We start from the raw sequence: 17,466 nt of genomic DNA, 5'->3' as shown, positions 1-17,466 counted from the left end.
TGAAGATGCAGCATGGAATAAGATCTCCCCTCCCCTCCCCTCCCCTCCCCTCCCTTTCACGGTGTCTTGCTCTGTTGCCCAGGCTGGAGTGCAGTGGCGTCATCTCAGCTCACTGCAACCTGCATCTCCTGGGTTCTAGCAATTCTCCTACCTCAGCCTCACTAGTAGCTGGGATTACAGGCACCCGCCACCACGCCCAGCCAATTTTTGCATTTTTAGTAGACATGGGGTTTCACCACGTTGGCCACGCTGATCTCAAACTCCTGACCTTGGGTTATCTACCTGCCTCGGCTTCCCAAAAGTGCTGGAATTACATGCACGAGCCACCGCGCCTGGCCGAACAAATCTATTTCTTATAACTAATGCTTCAGGACGATTTTACTTCCAAAGTGTAAATAAAACCCCCAGGAAAAGGAATTGATTTTTTTAAAAAGTATATATTGGGTGCCATATTTATTCAGAGATTAACTTTATTATGATCCTCTCTAGTGGCTTGAGTGAGAAATTGTCTCCTTGTTATATGGATAGAGAGCTATTTAAGAAAATCTCTTTAATTGATTTCTTTCTTAGAATTTAGATCATCTTCTGTGGAACAGCCTGAAAGTCACTAGGAATGATAACTAGTGATGAAAATGATATGAGGTGTTCAGAGTCCTAGTTTTCTGTTATTAGAGATTAAAAGCCAGTCTCTGATATTTAATGGTTAGATGAACTGGTTTCCATGTTTACCTATTCATCACACTGTTACAATGTAAAATGCAGATTACATTGATGTGTTAAAGTTTTTGTTTCTTTTTGTTTAGGTACAAAGAGGATGGTGAAGCTTTATTAATTTTGCTTCCCTCAGAAAAAGCTATGGTGCAGCAGCTTCTTCAGAAGAAAGTACCTGTGAAGGAAATCAAGTAAGACCTACTTGTTGTCTTTATGTTTTTAGGAAAATGAGGGCATGAAATTGTTATGCTTAATTATGTGCACCTAATTCCCTCCTCCCCGTAATTTTTTCGACTGCCTGGTTTGACTTTTATCAAAAGGCTCTTTTTAGAACAGTTTTAGGTTCACAGGAAAATTGAGAGGAAGATAGAGTTCTCATATAGCCCATTCCCCAAACATGAACAGCCTCTGCCGTTATCAACATCCCCCACCAGAGTACACCTGCTACAATTGATGAACCTACGTTGACGTTTTTCACCAAAGTCCATAGTTTACACTAGGGTTCATTCTTGGTGGTGTCCACTCTGTGTGCTTGCACAAATGTGTAATGATGCATATCTACCATTTTAATATCATACGGCATTTTCACTGCTCTAAAAATCCTGTGCTCTACCTGTTTATTCCTCTCCCCTCCCCCTGAACCTCTGACAACTACTGATCTTTTTAGTGTCTCCATAGGTTTCTTTCCAGAATGTCATATATTATAGTTGTAATTATACAGTACCTAGCCTTTTCATATTGGCTTCTTTCACTTAGTAGTATGCATTTAAGGTTGTTTTGTTTTGACCTTGTTTATATAACCAACTGTAGCCTGGTTATAAAAAGGACAGACTTGTATTGATTTTATGCAAATAACCAGATTGCCATAAAAGCTAGTAAGTTGTCTGAATTCTGATGGGTCAGGGAGAATAAAGTGCTATATAAAGGATGTCATTTATAGGTTACTAAATACAGGGTTAAAGATAGCTCAGGAAGAGAAAAGATCTTTTCATTCCCTTAATAAAAATATGTAAAATCACATCAGTAATATTAAAACCAAAAAGCCACAATTAGATTCTTGTCAGCAGTTCCCTTAATCTTACCTAAGTCTTATAACTAGTGGATATTGGATTAACGTTCAGCTTTCAAAGGTCTGAAGGACATCTTTTTTTTTTTTTTTTTTTTTTTGAGACGCCCAGACTGGAGTGCAGTGGCATGATCTCGGCTCACTGCAAGCTCCACCGCCCGGGTTCACGCCATTCTCCTGCCTCAGCCTCCCGAGTAGCTGGGACTACAGGCGCCCACTACCATACCCGGCTAATTTTTTGTATTTTTAGTAGAGACGAGGTTTCACCATGTCAGCCAGGATGGTCTCGATCTCCTGACCTCATGATCCACCCTCCTTGGCCTCCCAAAGTGCTGGGATTACAGGCGTGAGCCACCACGCCTGACCCTGAAGGACATCATAATTGCTTCCAAGTTCTGGCAGTTATGAGTAAAGCTGCTATAAACATCCATGTGAAGATTTGTGTAGACGTAAGTTTTCAACTCCTTTGGATAGATATTACCAAGGAGCATGATTGCTGGGCCAGATGGTAAAAATATGTTTCATTTTCTAAGAAACTGCCAAACTGTCTTCCAAAGTGGCGACACCATTTTGAATTCCTGCCAGCAATGAATGAGAGTTCCTGTTACTCCACATTCTTGCCAGCATTTGTGGATATTCTTTATCAAGGTGAGGAAATTGTCCTCTATTCCTAGTTTACTGAGTTAAAAAAAAAAAAAAAAAAAGATCATGAGTGGATATTGGATTTTGTAAAAAAAAAAAAAAAAAAAAAAAAAATTTTTTTTTTTTAGTCTGAGGAGACCATGCGATTTTTTTTTTCTTCTTTTTTAGCCTAGTGATGTGATGGAGTACATTAAGGTCTTTTTCTTTTTAAATGTTAAACTAGCCTTGCATTCCTGGAATAAATGTCACTTGGTTATGATGTATAATTATTTCTGTACCTTGTTGGATTTAATTTGCTAATATTTTGTTAGATTTATACCTAAGTTTCATTTTTGGGAGTGCTAATAATGTAAATAGTATTGCTTTTAGTTTCAAATTCAACTTATTTATTACTGGTAAATTGGTGTTCATAGTATTCTTTCTTTTCTTTCTTTTTTTTTTTTAGACAGAGTCTTGCTCTGTTGTTCAGGCTGGAGTGCAGTCTTGCAATCTTGGCTCACTGCAACCTCTACCTCGTGTGTTCAGGCAATTCTCATGCCTCAGCCTCCCAAGAAGCTAGAACTACAGGCATGTGCCACCGTGCCTGGCTAAATTTTGTATTTTTAGTAGAAATGAGGTCTTGCCATGTTGGCTTGAACTCCTGGCCTCAAGCAATCTGCCTGTCTTGGCCTCCCAAATTTGTTCATAGTAGTCTTTTTATCCTTTTGATGTCTGTGGGATTTGTAGTGATGTTCCCTTTTTCATTTGTGATGAAAACAGGAAAGTAATTAACTTTTGTATATTAATCTTCAATCTTGTAGTCTTGCTATAATTGCTTATTAGTCTAGTAGTTTCTTTGTCCATTCTTTTCTATTTCCTACATAGATGATCATGCATCTGTGAACAAAGCCAGTTTTATTTCTTTCCTAATCAGTATGCCTTTTATTTCGTTTTCTTGTCTTACTGCATTAATTAGGACTTCTAGAATGATGTCGGACAGCAGTGGTGAGAGGGGACATCTTGATCTTAGCAGGAGAGCTTCCAGTTTCTCACCATGAAGTATGATATTAGCCGTAGGTTTTTTTGTATTTGTTGAGGACTTTTGCATCTATCATGAGTGATATTGGTCTTTAGTTTTTTCTCCCCTGTAATGTCTGTGTCTGGTTTTGGTATTAAAGTGATATTGGCCTCATAGAATGAGTTAGGAAGTATTCCCTTTGACTCTGTCTTCTGAAAGAGATTATAGGAAATTGGTATTTCTTTCTTAAATGTTTGGTAGAATTTATGGGTGAGCCCGTCTGGGTTTGGTGATTTCTGTTTTGTAAGGTTATAAATTATTGATTCAATGTCTTTAATAGATAGTAGCCTATTGAGAGTGTTTACTTCTTGTAAGATTTTGTCATTCAAGGAATTGGTCCATTTCATCTAGGCTGTCAAATATGTGGGCATAGAGGTGTTCATAATCTTTTTATGCTTTTAATGTCCATGGGATTTGTAATGATACTCTTTCTTTCTTTTCCAATAATAACTTGTGTCCTTTTGTTTTCTTAGTATGGTTATAGGCTTATGACTTCTTTTAGTTGTTTATTCTTTTTAAAGGACCAGCTTGTGATTTAATTTTTTCCCCCCCATTGGTTTCCTTTTTTCAATTTCAGTCATTTCTACTCTAGTTCTTATTTCTTCTGCTTGCTTTTGATTTAATTTACCCCTTTTCTGTTTCCCAAGTTGGAACTGTAGATGAGTTATTTTTAGGTACTTTCTTTCTAATACAGTCATATGTTGCTTAATTATGGGAATAAGTTTGAGAAAGGGATCATTAATTTTATCCTTGTATAAACATCATAGACTACACTTACACAAACCTAGATGGTATAGCTTACTACATACCTAGGCTATATGGTATAGCCTATTGCATTTAGGCTACAAACCTGTACAGCATTAATACTGTACATGCTGTACACTGAATACTGTGGGCAATTTAACACAATGGTAGGTGTGTATCTAAGCATGTCTAAACATAGAAAAGGCACAGTAAAAATACAGTTTAAAAGATAAAAAGCATACCTGCATAGGGCACTTACCACAGTGCTTGCAGGACTGGAAGTTGCTCTGGGTGTCAGTGAGTGGTGCGTGAATGTGAAGAGTTAGCACATTACTGTATACAACTGTAGACTTGGTAAACACTGTACACGTAGGCTACACTAAACATTTTTTCTTCAGTAACTAACCTTAGCTTGCTGTAACTTTTTTTATTTTACAAACTCTTAGCTTCTTGATTCTTTTGTAATTACACTTAGCTTAAAGCCCACATTATACAGCTATACAAAAATATTTTCTTTATATCCTTACTCTACAAGCTTTTTTTTGGTTAAAAATATTTGTTTTCCCTTAAAACTTTTTTGTTAAAAATGGAGACACAAACACATGAGCCTAGGCCTACACAGGGTCAGGATCATTAGTATCACTGTCTTTCATTTTCACATCGCCCCACTGGAAGGCTTTCAGGGGTAATAACACACACGGGGCTGTCATCATTTACGATAACAATGCCTCCTTCTGCAGTACTTCCTGAAGGACCTGCCTGAGGGTGTTTTTATAAGTAGAAGGAAAATACTGTAAAATAGTAAAAAGTGTAGTGAATAAATCAGTAATAGTTGTTTTATCATTTTCAAGTATTATGTACCATGTGTAATTGTAAGTGCCATACTTTTATATGTCTGGCAGTGCAGTGTGTTTGCCTACACCAGCATCACCATAAACATGTGAATAATGTATTGCCCTATAGTGTTATGATGGTGCGACATCACTAGGTGATAGAAATTTTTCAGCTTCACTGGCACACTGCAGTCTCAGTCTCCCAGGCTTAAATGAGCCTCCTGAGTAGCCTGTGCCACCATGCCTGGCTAATTTGTTTTATTGTTAGTAGAGACAAGGTCTCCCTATGTTGCTGAGGCAGATCTCGAACTCCTGAGCTCAAGCAGTTCTCCTGCCTCGGCCTCCCAAAGTGCTAGAATTACAGGTGTGAGCCATTGCTCCTGGCCATCATTACAGTCTTATGAGACCACTGGTGTATATGCAGTCCATCACTGACTGACACATCATTATGTGGCCCATGACTGTATATGCATTCAATGCTATAAATTTCCCTCTTAAGTACTGCTCTTGTTGCGTTCCACAAATTTTGCTAAGTTATTTTCATTTTTGTTTAATTCAAGAGAAATTTTAAAATACTTTGTTTTGACTTGTGTTATTTAGAGGTATGTTTAATCTCCATGTATTTTAGAATTTTCCAGTTACCTTTCTGCTATTTCTATGTTATGTTATGTTATGTTATGTTATGTTATGTTATGTTATGTTATGACAGAGTCTTGCTGTGTCACCCAGGCTGGACTGCAGTGGCACAATCTTGGCTCACTGCAACCTCCACCTCCTGGGTTCAAGTGGTTTTCCTGCCTCAGCCTCCCATGTAGCTGGGATTACAGACATGGGCCACCACGCCCAGCTAATTTTTGTATTTTTAGTAGAGATGGGGTTTCGCCATGTTGGCCAGGCTGGTTTCGAACTCCTGACCCCAGGTGATCTGCCCACCTCAGCCACCCAAAGTACTGAGAATACAGGTGTGAGCCATTGCCCCTGGCCTCTCTTATTTCTAGTTTAATTCCATTGTGGTGTGAAAGCAGATATTGTATGATTTATATTCTTTTAATTTTGTTAAGATGTGTGTTATGGCCCAGAATGTGTTTTATTTTGGTGAATGTTCCATGTGAGCTTGAGAAGATGTGTATTATGTTGTTGGATAAAGTAGTCTCTAGATGTCTATTGTGTCCAGTTGATTGATGGTATTGTTGAGTTCAACTGTGTTCTTACTGACACTTTCTGCCTGCTGGATTTGTCTATTGCTGATAGAAGGGTGTTGAAGTCTCTAATTATAATAGTGGATTCATCTTTCTGGTTGTAATTTTATCAGTATTTGTCTCACATAGTTTGATGCTCTATTGTTAGAAGCCTATACATTAAGGATTGTTGCTTTTTTGGAGAATTGACTTCTTTATCATGATGTCATGCCATTTATCCCTGAGAAGTTTCTTCCTTGGAAGTCTGCTCTGACATTAATATAGCTGTTTTTGCTTTCTTTTGATTAGTGTTAGCATGATATATTTTTATCAAACCACTTTTATTAATTTATGTGTCTTTATAGGGAAAGTTGGTTTATTGTAGACGACATATAGTTGGGTCTTGTTTTTTGATCCACTCTGACAACATCTCTTTTAACTGATGCATTTAGGCTATTGATGTTGAAAGTGATTATTGATATAGTTGGATGATAGGCTATTGATGTTGAAAGTGATTATTGATATGGTTGGATGATAGGCTATTGATGTTGAAAGTGATTATTGATATGGTTGGATGAATATCTAATGTATCTGTTACTGTTTTTTGTTTGTTGCCCTGTTCTTTTTTCGTCTCCTCTCTTTCTGCCTCTTGTGATTCTGAGCATTTTATGATTGCTTTCTCTCCTTAGCATACCAGTTTGTGTTTTTTGTTTTTCACTTTTTTTTAGTGATTGCTCTAATGTTTTTGCAGTATACGTTTACAAGTAATCCAAGCCCATTTTGAAATAATGACATAATGCTACAGCACTTCACAGGTAGTGTGAGTACCTTATAATTCTGATTTATCCCTCCTGTCCCTTGTATCATTGATGTCATTCATTTCACTTATATAAAGCATACATAAGCGCATACACATAAATATACATAATTAAACACGCTGGGGCTATTAATTTGAAAAAACAGATTAAGAATAAGAAAAATTTTATTTTACCATCATTTATTCCTTTGATGTGCTCTTCCTTTGTTATGAAGATCTGAGTTTCTGACTTATGTTTTTTCTCTCTAAATAACTTTTAAACATATTTTGCAAGGCAATTCTACTGGACATAATTTTTGTCAATTTTTGTTTGTCTGAAAAAGTGTTTCTCTTTCACTTTTGAAGGATAATTTTGTGGGGTACAGAGTTCTAGGCTGGTGGTTTTTCTCTCTCAACACTTTAAATATTTCATTCCACTCTCTCCTTGCTTGCATGGTATCTGAGAAATCAGGTGTAATTCCTGTCTTTGTTCCTCTATAGGTAAGGTGCCCCCCGCCCACTTCTTTCAGGATTAAAAAAATATTTAATTTTCTGAGTTTGACAATGATATGCCTAGGTATAGTCTCAGTCTCTCTCTTTTTCCCTCTGTCTCTCCCCCTCTCACTTGGGCATTTATCCTGTGTGGAGCTTTCTGGGCTCTTGGATCTGTGGTTTAGTGTCTGACATTAATTTGGGGGAAACTCTGAGTTATTACTGTTTGAAGCATTGCTTCTGTTTCTCTTCTCTTTCTGATATTCCCATCGTGCATATATTCACTTTTCATAGTTGTTCCGTAGTCATTGAAGTTCTGTTGTGTTGTTTTCAGTCAGGTTTGGAGGTTTTTATCAAGTTCAGAGATTCTTTCCTCAGCTGTGTCCAATCTAGTAATAAACCTATCAAAGGTATTAGTCATTTCTGTTGCAGTTCTTTTTGTTCTCTCGCATTTCTTTTTGGTTCTTTCTTAGGATTTCCATCTCTCTGATTATGTTTCTCATCTGTGCATGCTGCCTGTTTTATCTGTTAGAATCCTTAGCATATGAGTCACTGTTATTTTAAATTACATTTCTGGCCTAATACTTCCAGTATCCCTGCCATGTCTGGTTATGATGCTTTACTCTGTCTCTTCAAATTATGTTTTTTGCTTTTAGTATGCCTTGTAATTTTTTTTATGATAGATATGATGTACCAGGTATTATAAAAAGAATTGCTGTCAATAGGCCTTTAGTGATGTTAGTGCTGTGGTGGTAAGGTGTGAGGCAGTGGGGGCTGTGGCGGAAGCATTCCTAAGACCTATAGTAGGTCTCAGTCTTTTAGTGAGCCTATGCCTCTGGACTGTGAACTTTACAAATTCTTTTCAGTCTCTGCCTTCCCACCACCCCAAATTAAGTGGGAAAGGATGGCTAGAGTTGGGCATTTCCCTCCCCCAAGGTCAGTTAGGCTCAGATAAAACCCTAGGAAGCTTGGCTCTCATTAACGACGCCCACCCTCAGGAGAAACTAGTTAAGAGCAGAGTGCTCAGGCATATTTCAAAGTGGTTCATTTTCCACTTGTTTTGCTGAAAGCATGAGGGAATTTTTCTGATATTTACCGTGAGAACTTAGTTGAGCTCCTGGGGTAAAACTTGTGTGTGTGGGGCTGCCCTATGAATGGGTCCTCCTGGAGTTTTTACTTCTCAGACTTGTCCACACCGAGGCTCCAGCAGGTTTTATCAATTACAGTTGAGGGTCTCCCACCCAGGCACTGGCTCCCCCTGTTGTTTCTGCTTATGACTCAGCTGAAGTAAGCGGTGACTCCCTGTACTCACCTCTCTCTTTCCTGTGTAGGGGACTGTGGTTTGTCTTGTGTCCTCCATATTTATCATGGATAAAAGAAGAGTTGTTGATTTCTTTTTTTTCCAGTCTGTTCTACTTTTTACTTGTTGTTGTGATGGAGTGATGACTTCCAACCTCCATCCATAGGGTACTGGATATCAGAAGTCTGACTCTTTTTTTTTTTTTTTTTTCTCAAGTCTTAAATGGCCTTTTCTGAAGACTATTAGTGGAGAAAATGAGATGGAGAACTTGTTAACTTCAGGAAGCACTGCTGATTGAAAGAATTAAACCTCTTGGATGGAATTACTTTTGGGGTTGTATAGCCATCTCAGAGAGTTGTGCTGTCCTGTCTCTAAGGATGTGTACATTCAGCATCAGTGGAATCCATCAGAATCTTACTTGTACTGGGGCTATTGAAACACCCTGGCTTCATTTGCCTAAAAATAATTTGGAGAGCGGTTAGATTCAGGGAGGAGTGTTGAGGATGTAGAAGAGACAAAATTGACTATGACTTGGTAATTGTTGAAGCTGAGTGAAAGTCTCTACCTTTTCTTTTGTGTATTTTGAAATTTTTTGTAATAAAATTAAGTGAAAACAGTCATGGCTGGGCACGGTGGCTCATGCCTGTAATCCCAGCACTTTGGGAGGCTGATGCGGGCAGATCACGAGGCCAGGAGATCGAGACCATACTGGTGAACACGGTCAAACCTCGTCTCTACTAAAAATACAAAAAAATTAGCCGGGCGTGGTGGTGGGCGCCTGTAGTCCCAGCTACCCGGGAGGCTGGAGAATGGCGTGAACCTGGGAGGCAGAGCTTGCAGTGAGCTGAGATCGCACCACTGCACTCTAGCCTGGGCAATAGAGCGAGACTATGTCTCAAAAAACAAAAGAAAACAAACAAAAAAACACACACAATCTTACCTGCCGCCACCTATCACCATCCTGGCCTGAACAATGTGGTTTAGCCTAAAATCAGGGAAACAGTGAGGTCTCTTGTGAAGCCTAGACCTCTGTAACATTTTTTTTTCTTTTCCTGTAGCTTCTCTGGGCAGAGTTAAATACCATCTCTGTTATAGTATGCCTGATTTCTAAATAAGGAAATCACTGCAGTCTTTGGCTACTTGTTTATTATTTGAAATTGATTTTATGATATTTGGCTGAAACAAATATTTATAAAAATGACATTAGGGCTAGGCATGGTGGCTCACACCTGTAACAGTGAGCTGTGATTTCACCACTACACTCCAGCCTCACTGAGGGAACAGGGTGAGACCTCTTAAAAAAAAATTAAATTTCATTTATTCCATTTCATATAGAATGGATCTCTCGTGGGAGACTACTTTCTATCTGTTAAGTAGCCAATGCTAACTGTGGTGTTAATCCAAGTATCTCACTCAGCATGGGATGTTTAGAGAAACTGTCTGACATGTCATTTCTCCTGTGTTATTCATAGTAGGTAAGAGTGTCAAACTTGTGTCTAGTTTAATTTCCATCTAATCTGATTTATAGATGAGAAATAGTTATACATTTAAAAATATTGAGGAAAATAGGAAAATGCTGCTATTTTTAGTCTCCAACTTTGAGATACCTTATTTTAACCTTCATCTTTTTGTTACAAAGAATCCATCCAGAAAAGCTTATAGATGTCTTATTTTAATCTTTATCTTTTTGTTACAAAGAATCAATCCAGAAAAACTTATTGATGTCCAGAAAAAATTGGAATCTTTTCTAGCTCAAGATCGAGATTTAAAAGAAAGAGCTCAAAGGGTAAGTCATTTTTCAATTGGATACTTTCATTGAATGGAAAAACAATAAAGTTTATCATTTTCTGCTACTTCTCGGTTGCATGTTTGTACTTCAGATATTCAAGCAGTGTAATTTGCTGATAGATAAGTCTAGCATATATATATATATATATATGTATTTTTTTTTTTTTTGAGACGGAGTCTCACTCTGTAGCCCAAGCTGGAGTGCAGTGGCATGATCTCAGCTCACTACAACCTCTGCCTCCTAGGCTCAAGTGATTCTTGTGCCTCAGCCTCCTGAGTAGCTGGGACTACAGGTGTGCGCCACCACCACACCTGGCTACTTTTTTGTATTTTAGTAGAGACAGGGTTTCTCCATGTTGCCCAGAGTGGTCTGGAACTTCTGAACTCAGGTGATCCACCCGCCTCGGCCTTCCAAAGTGCTAGGATTACAGGCATGAGCCACTATGGCCAGTCTAGCTTATTCTTCAGAATTTTGAAAAATATTTTTTATGTATAGATAGGGAACGTCATCTTTAGTTTTGTCAAAGACATATGGAAAATCCTCTCAAATGTGATTTTTTGGATGCACAGTGGCCTGATTTCTAATACTTGATAACATTGTTAAGTTTTATTTCTTTTGTAAAATTGCTGTAACTCCTGATTGTACTTTCTTGACTGTGAGATTAATATCTTCCTACATTAGACTGAATTTCTAGAAAGCATAGAACTCGAGCGAAATTATCTTCAGAAATGAGATTTTAACCTATGAATATGACTTAATGTTCCCCAATTACGTCTCTGGACTTAAAGATCTTGGTTAGCAGATACATAAAGAAGTCAATCTTTAGTTTTATTTTTCTTTTTTTGAGACGGAGTCTCCCTGTGTCGCCCAGGCTGGAGTGCAGTGGCCGGATCTCAGCTTACTGCAAGCTCCACCTCCCGGGTTTATGCCATTCTCCTGCCTCAGCCTCCCGAGTAGCTGGGACTTCAGGCGCCCGCCACCTCGCCCAGCTAGATTTTTGTATTTTTTAGTAGAGATGGGGTTTCACCGTGTTAGCCAGGATGGTCTTGATCTCCTGACCTCGTGATCCTCCTGTCTGGGCCTCCCAAAGTGCTGGGATTACAGACTTGAGCCACCGCGCCCGGCAGTTTTATTTTTCTTAATTGATAAATCATATTTCTGGTATGTAACATATTTTGAAACAAATATACATTATGTAATTGCTAAATGAAGCTAACTAGCGAAGGTATTACCTCACATACTTGTGGTGAGAAATCTATTTTAGTTAAACTTTTTTTTTGTTTTTTTTTAAAGATTTTAGAATATCCCACAGTAGATTCTTTGGTAAAGGAAGATGCGAAGTTATTTTTCATTGTGCTTTCCAATCTATCTAATCTTTGAATCAACAGATATTTGAGTCCCTATCATTTTCACCTGTCCTTTACTGCCATTTATTGCATTTACAAGAATCTTTGCATCTCCCATAGCATATCAACAATGAGCCAGAGAGTAGGAACTCAGAGGTTGGATTCTATTTCAGCAGATAGATGAGGTGGGAGGAAGAAAATAAAGAAGAGTAGAAAGCTCACCCTAAGTTGATGGAGTAGCCTGAGCAGAAAAACATTCAATAGTTAGGCTTTTATGTGATGGTTTTGAAACTGTTATTCCTGGCAAAGAAGTAAACTTGTTTGTTTGTTTGTTTGTGTTTGATACAGAGTTTTGCTTTTGTTGCCCAGGCTGGAGTGCAATGGCACGATTTCAGCTCACTGCAACCTCCGCCTCCTGGGTTCAAGTGATTCTCCTGCCTCAGCCTCCTGAGTAGCTGGGATTACAGGCACCCGCCACCACGCCGGGCTAATTTTTTGTATTTTTAGTGGAGACGGGGTTTCACCATGTTGGCCAGGCTTGTCTCAAAACTCTTGGTCTCAAGTGATCTGCCTGCCTCGGCCTCCCAAAGTGCTGGTATTACAAGTGTGAACCATTGCGCCCAGCCAGAAGTAAGTTTTATTTAAAGAAGAGATCTTAAATTTTTTGCTAACGTATTTTATATTTTAGCAAATTATCATTGGTGTGCTTAGAATAACATTAATGATGAAGCTAAAATTTGAGTGCTTACTGTGTGCCAGGTACTTAGTTATGACAAAACTGTTTTACATGCATTGTCACCTAATCTTCCTGGCAACCAATGAGGTAGGTGGTATTGATTTGACTGTACAGATGGATAAATGCTAGCTTGAAAATTAAAAAATGTCTAGGATGACTGGGTGCAGTGGCTCACGCCTATAATCCCAGCACTTTGGGAGGTTGAGATGGGTGGATCACTTGAGGCCAGGAGTTTGAGACCAGCCAAGCCAACATGGTGAAACCCTGTCTTTACTAAAAACAACAACAAGAAAATTAGCTGGGTGTGGTGGTGCATGCCTGTAATCCCAGCTACTTGGGTGGCTGAGGCATGACAATTGCTTGAACCCTGGAAGCAGAGGTTGTAGTGAGCCAAGATTGTGCCATTGCACTGCAGCCTGGGCTACAGAGTGAGTTTCTGTCTTAAAAAAAAAAAAAAAAATTGTCTAGGGTAGCAGTTATTAAGTGGAAGACCTGAGACCGAAATCCAGGTCTCGTCTAGCTTTCTTGAGACCTACTGTGTTATATCAGGAGAAATTCATTCCAAAATATGAGAGCATCAAATAGTAAGCTATACCAAGTTGGACTTCTATAAGCTTACTTTACCTGAGAACCTTTTCATTAAAGGATCTTCGAACAAATTGTTAATATTCATTTTTCTTAAAAATTTTGGGCATGCAAACGTGTGCATGTTTTTTCTAGCAAACATCCTTCAAACTTGCAGTTAAAATCTTCTAGGAGCTTTGGAAGTAGTACACACATTAAAATATTAGATTAATTTTGGTATGTCATGACTTACTGCAGGCCTAGGAGGTCATTCAGTTATCTATCAGAAAATATGAAACATTGGAAAGATGTTGTTTCACTGGTTTGTGCATACAATAGATAAGTCTTCCAGAACACTGATAATAGAAAAGCACGTTAAAATAAATGATGTGGTTTATTGGTTGTCACGCATGGTTTAACAGAATGGCTAACTGTGTTGCCAGCAGCAGCAAGCTATCTAGTTTCATAGAAGTGATCTTCTAGGTTTTGATTATAATCTGGATAGAATAAAAGTGATAAGCAACTGAGATGGTTGCTTGTGGATGATTGTAGGGAAAAAATTATTTTTAAACTGGTGTCATTCATTGTTTTTTATGCCCATGGAGATAGAAAATGGTTTGGAGATTAGTTGGGTAGAAAGGATTATTGTAAAGCTAGATAAAATGTGAAATTTAGGAAGTATGCAAACAGGAACTAAATATACTTTACAAAAGTCAACTTAAAAATAAAAAATTACTTAGTTGTGTTTTGTTACCTGTTTATTTGACCAATTGATAAAGGATCAGGACCCTGTTTATATTCTGGTTTTTGTAACTCTAGTATGAAGATAGTTTTTGTTTGTTTGTTTTTTTTTAAACAGGAACAGAAGAAAATATTCCAAGTTAATGATGAATTACTTGAAATCATAAAAAGGAAAAGCTTTAGCAATAAAGTTTTTCCTGACATGGTTTTATTAAATCTCAATATGTAAAATTTTATTTCATTGAAAAACTTATCTTTTGACACAACAATAAAAAAATTATCACTAACTAGCATTTGTTACTATATTCTAGAAGATATGCTAGGTATCTACGTGCATTTTTCTAATTTTATTCTCATAACACTCTAAGTAGAAGGTAATGTATCTCTTTTTTGATAGATGAGGATACTGACATGTAGAGAAATGAGAAATTTGCTCCGTAAGAGTTTGAGCTCTGAATAGATTCCATATCTATATTATTCCAAAGCCTATATTTTCCCAATGGTGTACCTTATTGTAATGGAATTATACTGACTATTAGAGTAGCTTTTTGGAAAGAAGATATTCTGGGTTAGGTTGGCTTTATGAAACCAAATGCAAAGTTTTTTTCTCATATTACAGTTCTAAAAGGTAGGTTTTCATGTGTGTATGGAATGGAGATATACTGAACTGTTTTGTGGTTTTTCAGTACTATTGAATTTATCCCATTGGTTAATTTTCTTATATTGTAGTCTAAACTCATTTTTAATTGCTATTATATTATACTTTTCAAACTCTTAATTTACAGTGTTTTGTCTCCTATATACGATCGGTATATCTGATGAAGGATAAAGAAGTATTTGATGTGAGCAAGTTACCTATACCTGAATATGCCCTGTAAGTATTCATAATATAGTTGTAATAGTGAATCCTCAAAGTTAGAGGGAGTTAATTAATTAATTAATTTAGAGATGGGATCTTGCTATGTTGCCCAGGCTGGTCTCAAACTCCTGGGCTCAAGCAATCCACCCACTTCAACTTCTTGAAGTACTAGGATTACAGGCATAAGGCACCACACCCGGCCAGAAAGAATTTGTTTGAAACCTGGTTCTCTGAGATTCTTAGTTTAAACCACTCTGCCTTATGTTAAACGAATCTGTTTGTTAAAGATTCGCAGTGGAAAAGATGAAATCAGCCTGGCAGAAAATTCGTTCAGTGTTCAGTTCTTATTATCAGGGAGCAGTTTGTTATTTGTAGGTATCAATTCCTTAAAGTGACATTGGCTCTTTCCTATAGTTTGATCTCAAAGGAGATGGAGAGCAACCAATAAGCATTCTTTGAAATCTTTGTGTCTTCTGTAGTTCTCTTGTTCTCTGAAACTCTTGCCTGGATTATCATAGACATTTTGTGCTTTGGATGTGAGTCTCTTTTGCTGATTCTTCTTAAGTTAGGTTGTTTTCCTCTATTGCTTACTGCCTGAATATTCCTCCTGTCTTGGTGTTTCTAACAGGTACTAACAGTTACTATGGCAAGATGCCCCTTTTTTGGTAACTGAGGTTACTATTGTATGAAACAGAATGGTTGGTTTTGTTTTGGCTTAGTATTTGAGGGATTTTTTGGGGGGATGAGACAAGGTCTTACTCTGTCACCCAGGCCATAGTGCAGTGGTGTGATCATGGCTCACTGCATCCTTGACATCCCAGGCTTGGGTGATCCTCTCATCTCAGCCTCCTGAGTAGCTGGGATTACAGTTGTATACTACCATGTCTGGATAGTCTTTTTGTATTTTTCGTAGAGACAAGGTTTTGCCATGTTGCCCGGGCTGGTTTCAAACTCCTGGGCTCAAGTGATCCCCCCGCCTCAGCCTTCCAAAGTGCTGGCATTACAGGTATGAGCCACTGCGCCTGGCCAGGTTTTTTGTTTTAACCTTTTGACCTATAAAGGAGGAATGTTTATTCTTCAGTGGGCTCCTACCTGTGGGAGTGGTAAAAACATTGACATAATCTTACGGAAGCACCTTTGAGATAATCATACTTTGAATATCAGCATGAAATTTCACAGACTATGGTGAAATACGTGATTATAAGGCAAGGTCTGTATGTTTGGCTTGCTCTTAGGAATTTGAGTGCCTTTACCTTTAAATTGAGTCTAACTACAACATATATCTGAGTGAGCTGCTGTTTTCTATTCTTTGTTAGACTGTATGTTTACCATAACAGGTATATGTCAGTTACTACATTTTTGGACCTTTTAAATTGCTTTATAGCAGTGTAGGGCTGCCAGCTTTCCATTTAAGTGATAGATGGAAAACCACGTGCCATGGATAGCATGTTGTTTTTTGCTCATGTTTATATACCAGTTCCTAGTTTTATTATTTCTGAATATGATCCATGGCTTAGGTTATTAGCTGACTTTTGGCTCCCTGTGAATTTTTGTCCTGGTTTTCTGACTTGACCTACCTGGGATATTAGCAGATAGGAAAGGCACAGGTCTTTAATAGTGTAGGCCATATTTAGGGGACCATTTGTTGGAATAGATTCCAGTAAATTTTATCTATTGGTAGTTGATGACTTTTGCTTTTTGTGGTGCTTAGAGAAGGCAGAAAATTAACTTTGAGAACAGATTTTAGTATAGTTGAATTTGGTATTTTAATTTTTGTAGATAGTTAGCTGTGTAGTTTCCTTGAGGTGTGTAATTTCCTTTAGAAGCCTTTGATACCTAAAGCAGTGCCATTTAAGATATGTTAAAGGTTTTAAAGTTTTACTAAAGAAACATGTTTTGAATACCTAATATGTGCAAATCATTGTACTATATGTTAAATTGTAGATGTATAAGATGTACTGCTACCTTCAAGAAACTCAGTTTTAGTAGCTGAGAGAGACATAAAAATGTAAGTGCAATACATTGAGAGAAATTATCTGGATGAGTTCATGATCCTAACCCTAACAGTAGTGATGGTGATGACATCAAGTTCTCAATAGTTGTCTATATGCCAGGCACTAGTTTTAAGTGCATTACATCTGTCAACTAATTTATTCTTAAAACAACCCTGTGAGGCAGGTACTCTTAGCATCCTGTTTTGCAAATGGGAAAGCTCCTGTATAGAAAGATTAAATCATATTCCTGAGATCTCACAGCTAGTAAGTGGAAGCCAGATTTTGAACCTCAGCAGTCTTATTTTTGAATCCATGCTTCTCAACGTTACATCTCTCAGTTTCTTTGAACCATGTCAGATAGGAAAAGAACAGTGGATTCATGTTATGATGTTACTGTTTATTCAGAGCAATCCTTGATAAAATCTAGGATTTTATTTCTCATCGATCAGTGAGAACTTAATGAAAGCTATTAGCTTTGATCCAAGCTGGGAAAGACATGATATTAAATTGAATATTGATCATTGATGGAGAAAACAAGATTTTTTAATTTCTTTTTTTGGTGTTTGGTTTATAAAATCCATTTTTATAGCAATGATTATGCCATATTCTGTTTCAAGA

General features: G+C 37.6%; 1 protein-coding gene across 1 annotated transcript in view; it reads left to right on the top strand.

Annotated features, from left to right (window-relative positions):
- The window catches only part of DDX10 (DEAD-box helicase 10), a 283,829-nt gene that overhangs the window by 41,571 nt on the left and 224,792 nt on the right, over window positions 1-17,466 (top strand). Inside the window, exons 10-12 of the mRNA XM_010371338.2 lie at window positions 804-902; window positions 10,518-10,605; window positions 14,781-14,869. Of these exons, the coding sequence (XP_010369640.1) occupies window positions 804-902; window positions 10,518-10,605; window positions 14,781-14,869 (276 nt within the window). The remainder of the gene's footprint in view (window positions 1-803; window positions 903-10,517; window positions 10,606-14,780; window positions 14,870-17,466) is intronic.

This window comes from Rhinopithecus roxellana, chromosome 15, assembly GCF_007565055.1.
Source record: "Rhinopithecus roxellana isolate Shanxi Qingling chromosome 15, ASM756505v1, whole genome shotgun sequence".
Classification (NCBI taxonomy): Eukaryota; Metazoa; Chordata; class Mammalia; order Primates; family Cercopithecidae; genus Rhinopithecus; species Rhinopithecus roxellana.
This window is presented reverse-complemented; position numbering and strand designations above follow the sequence as displayed.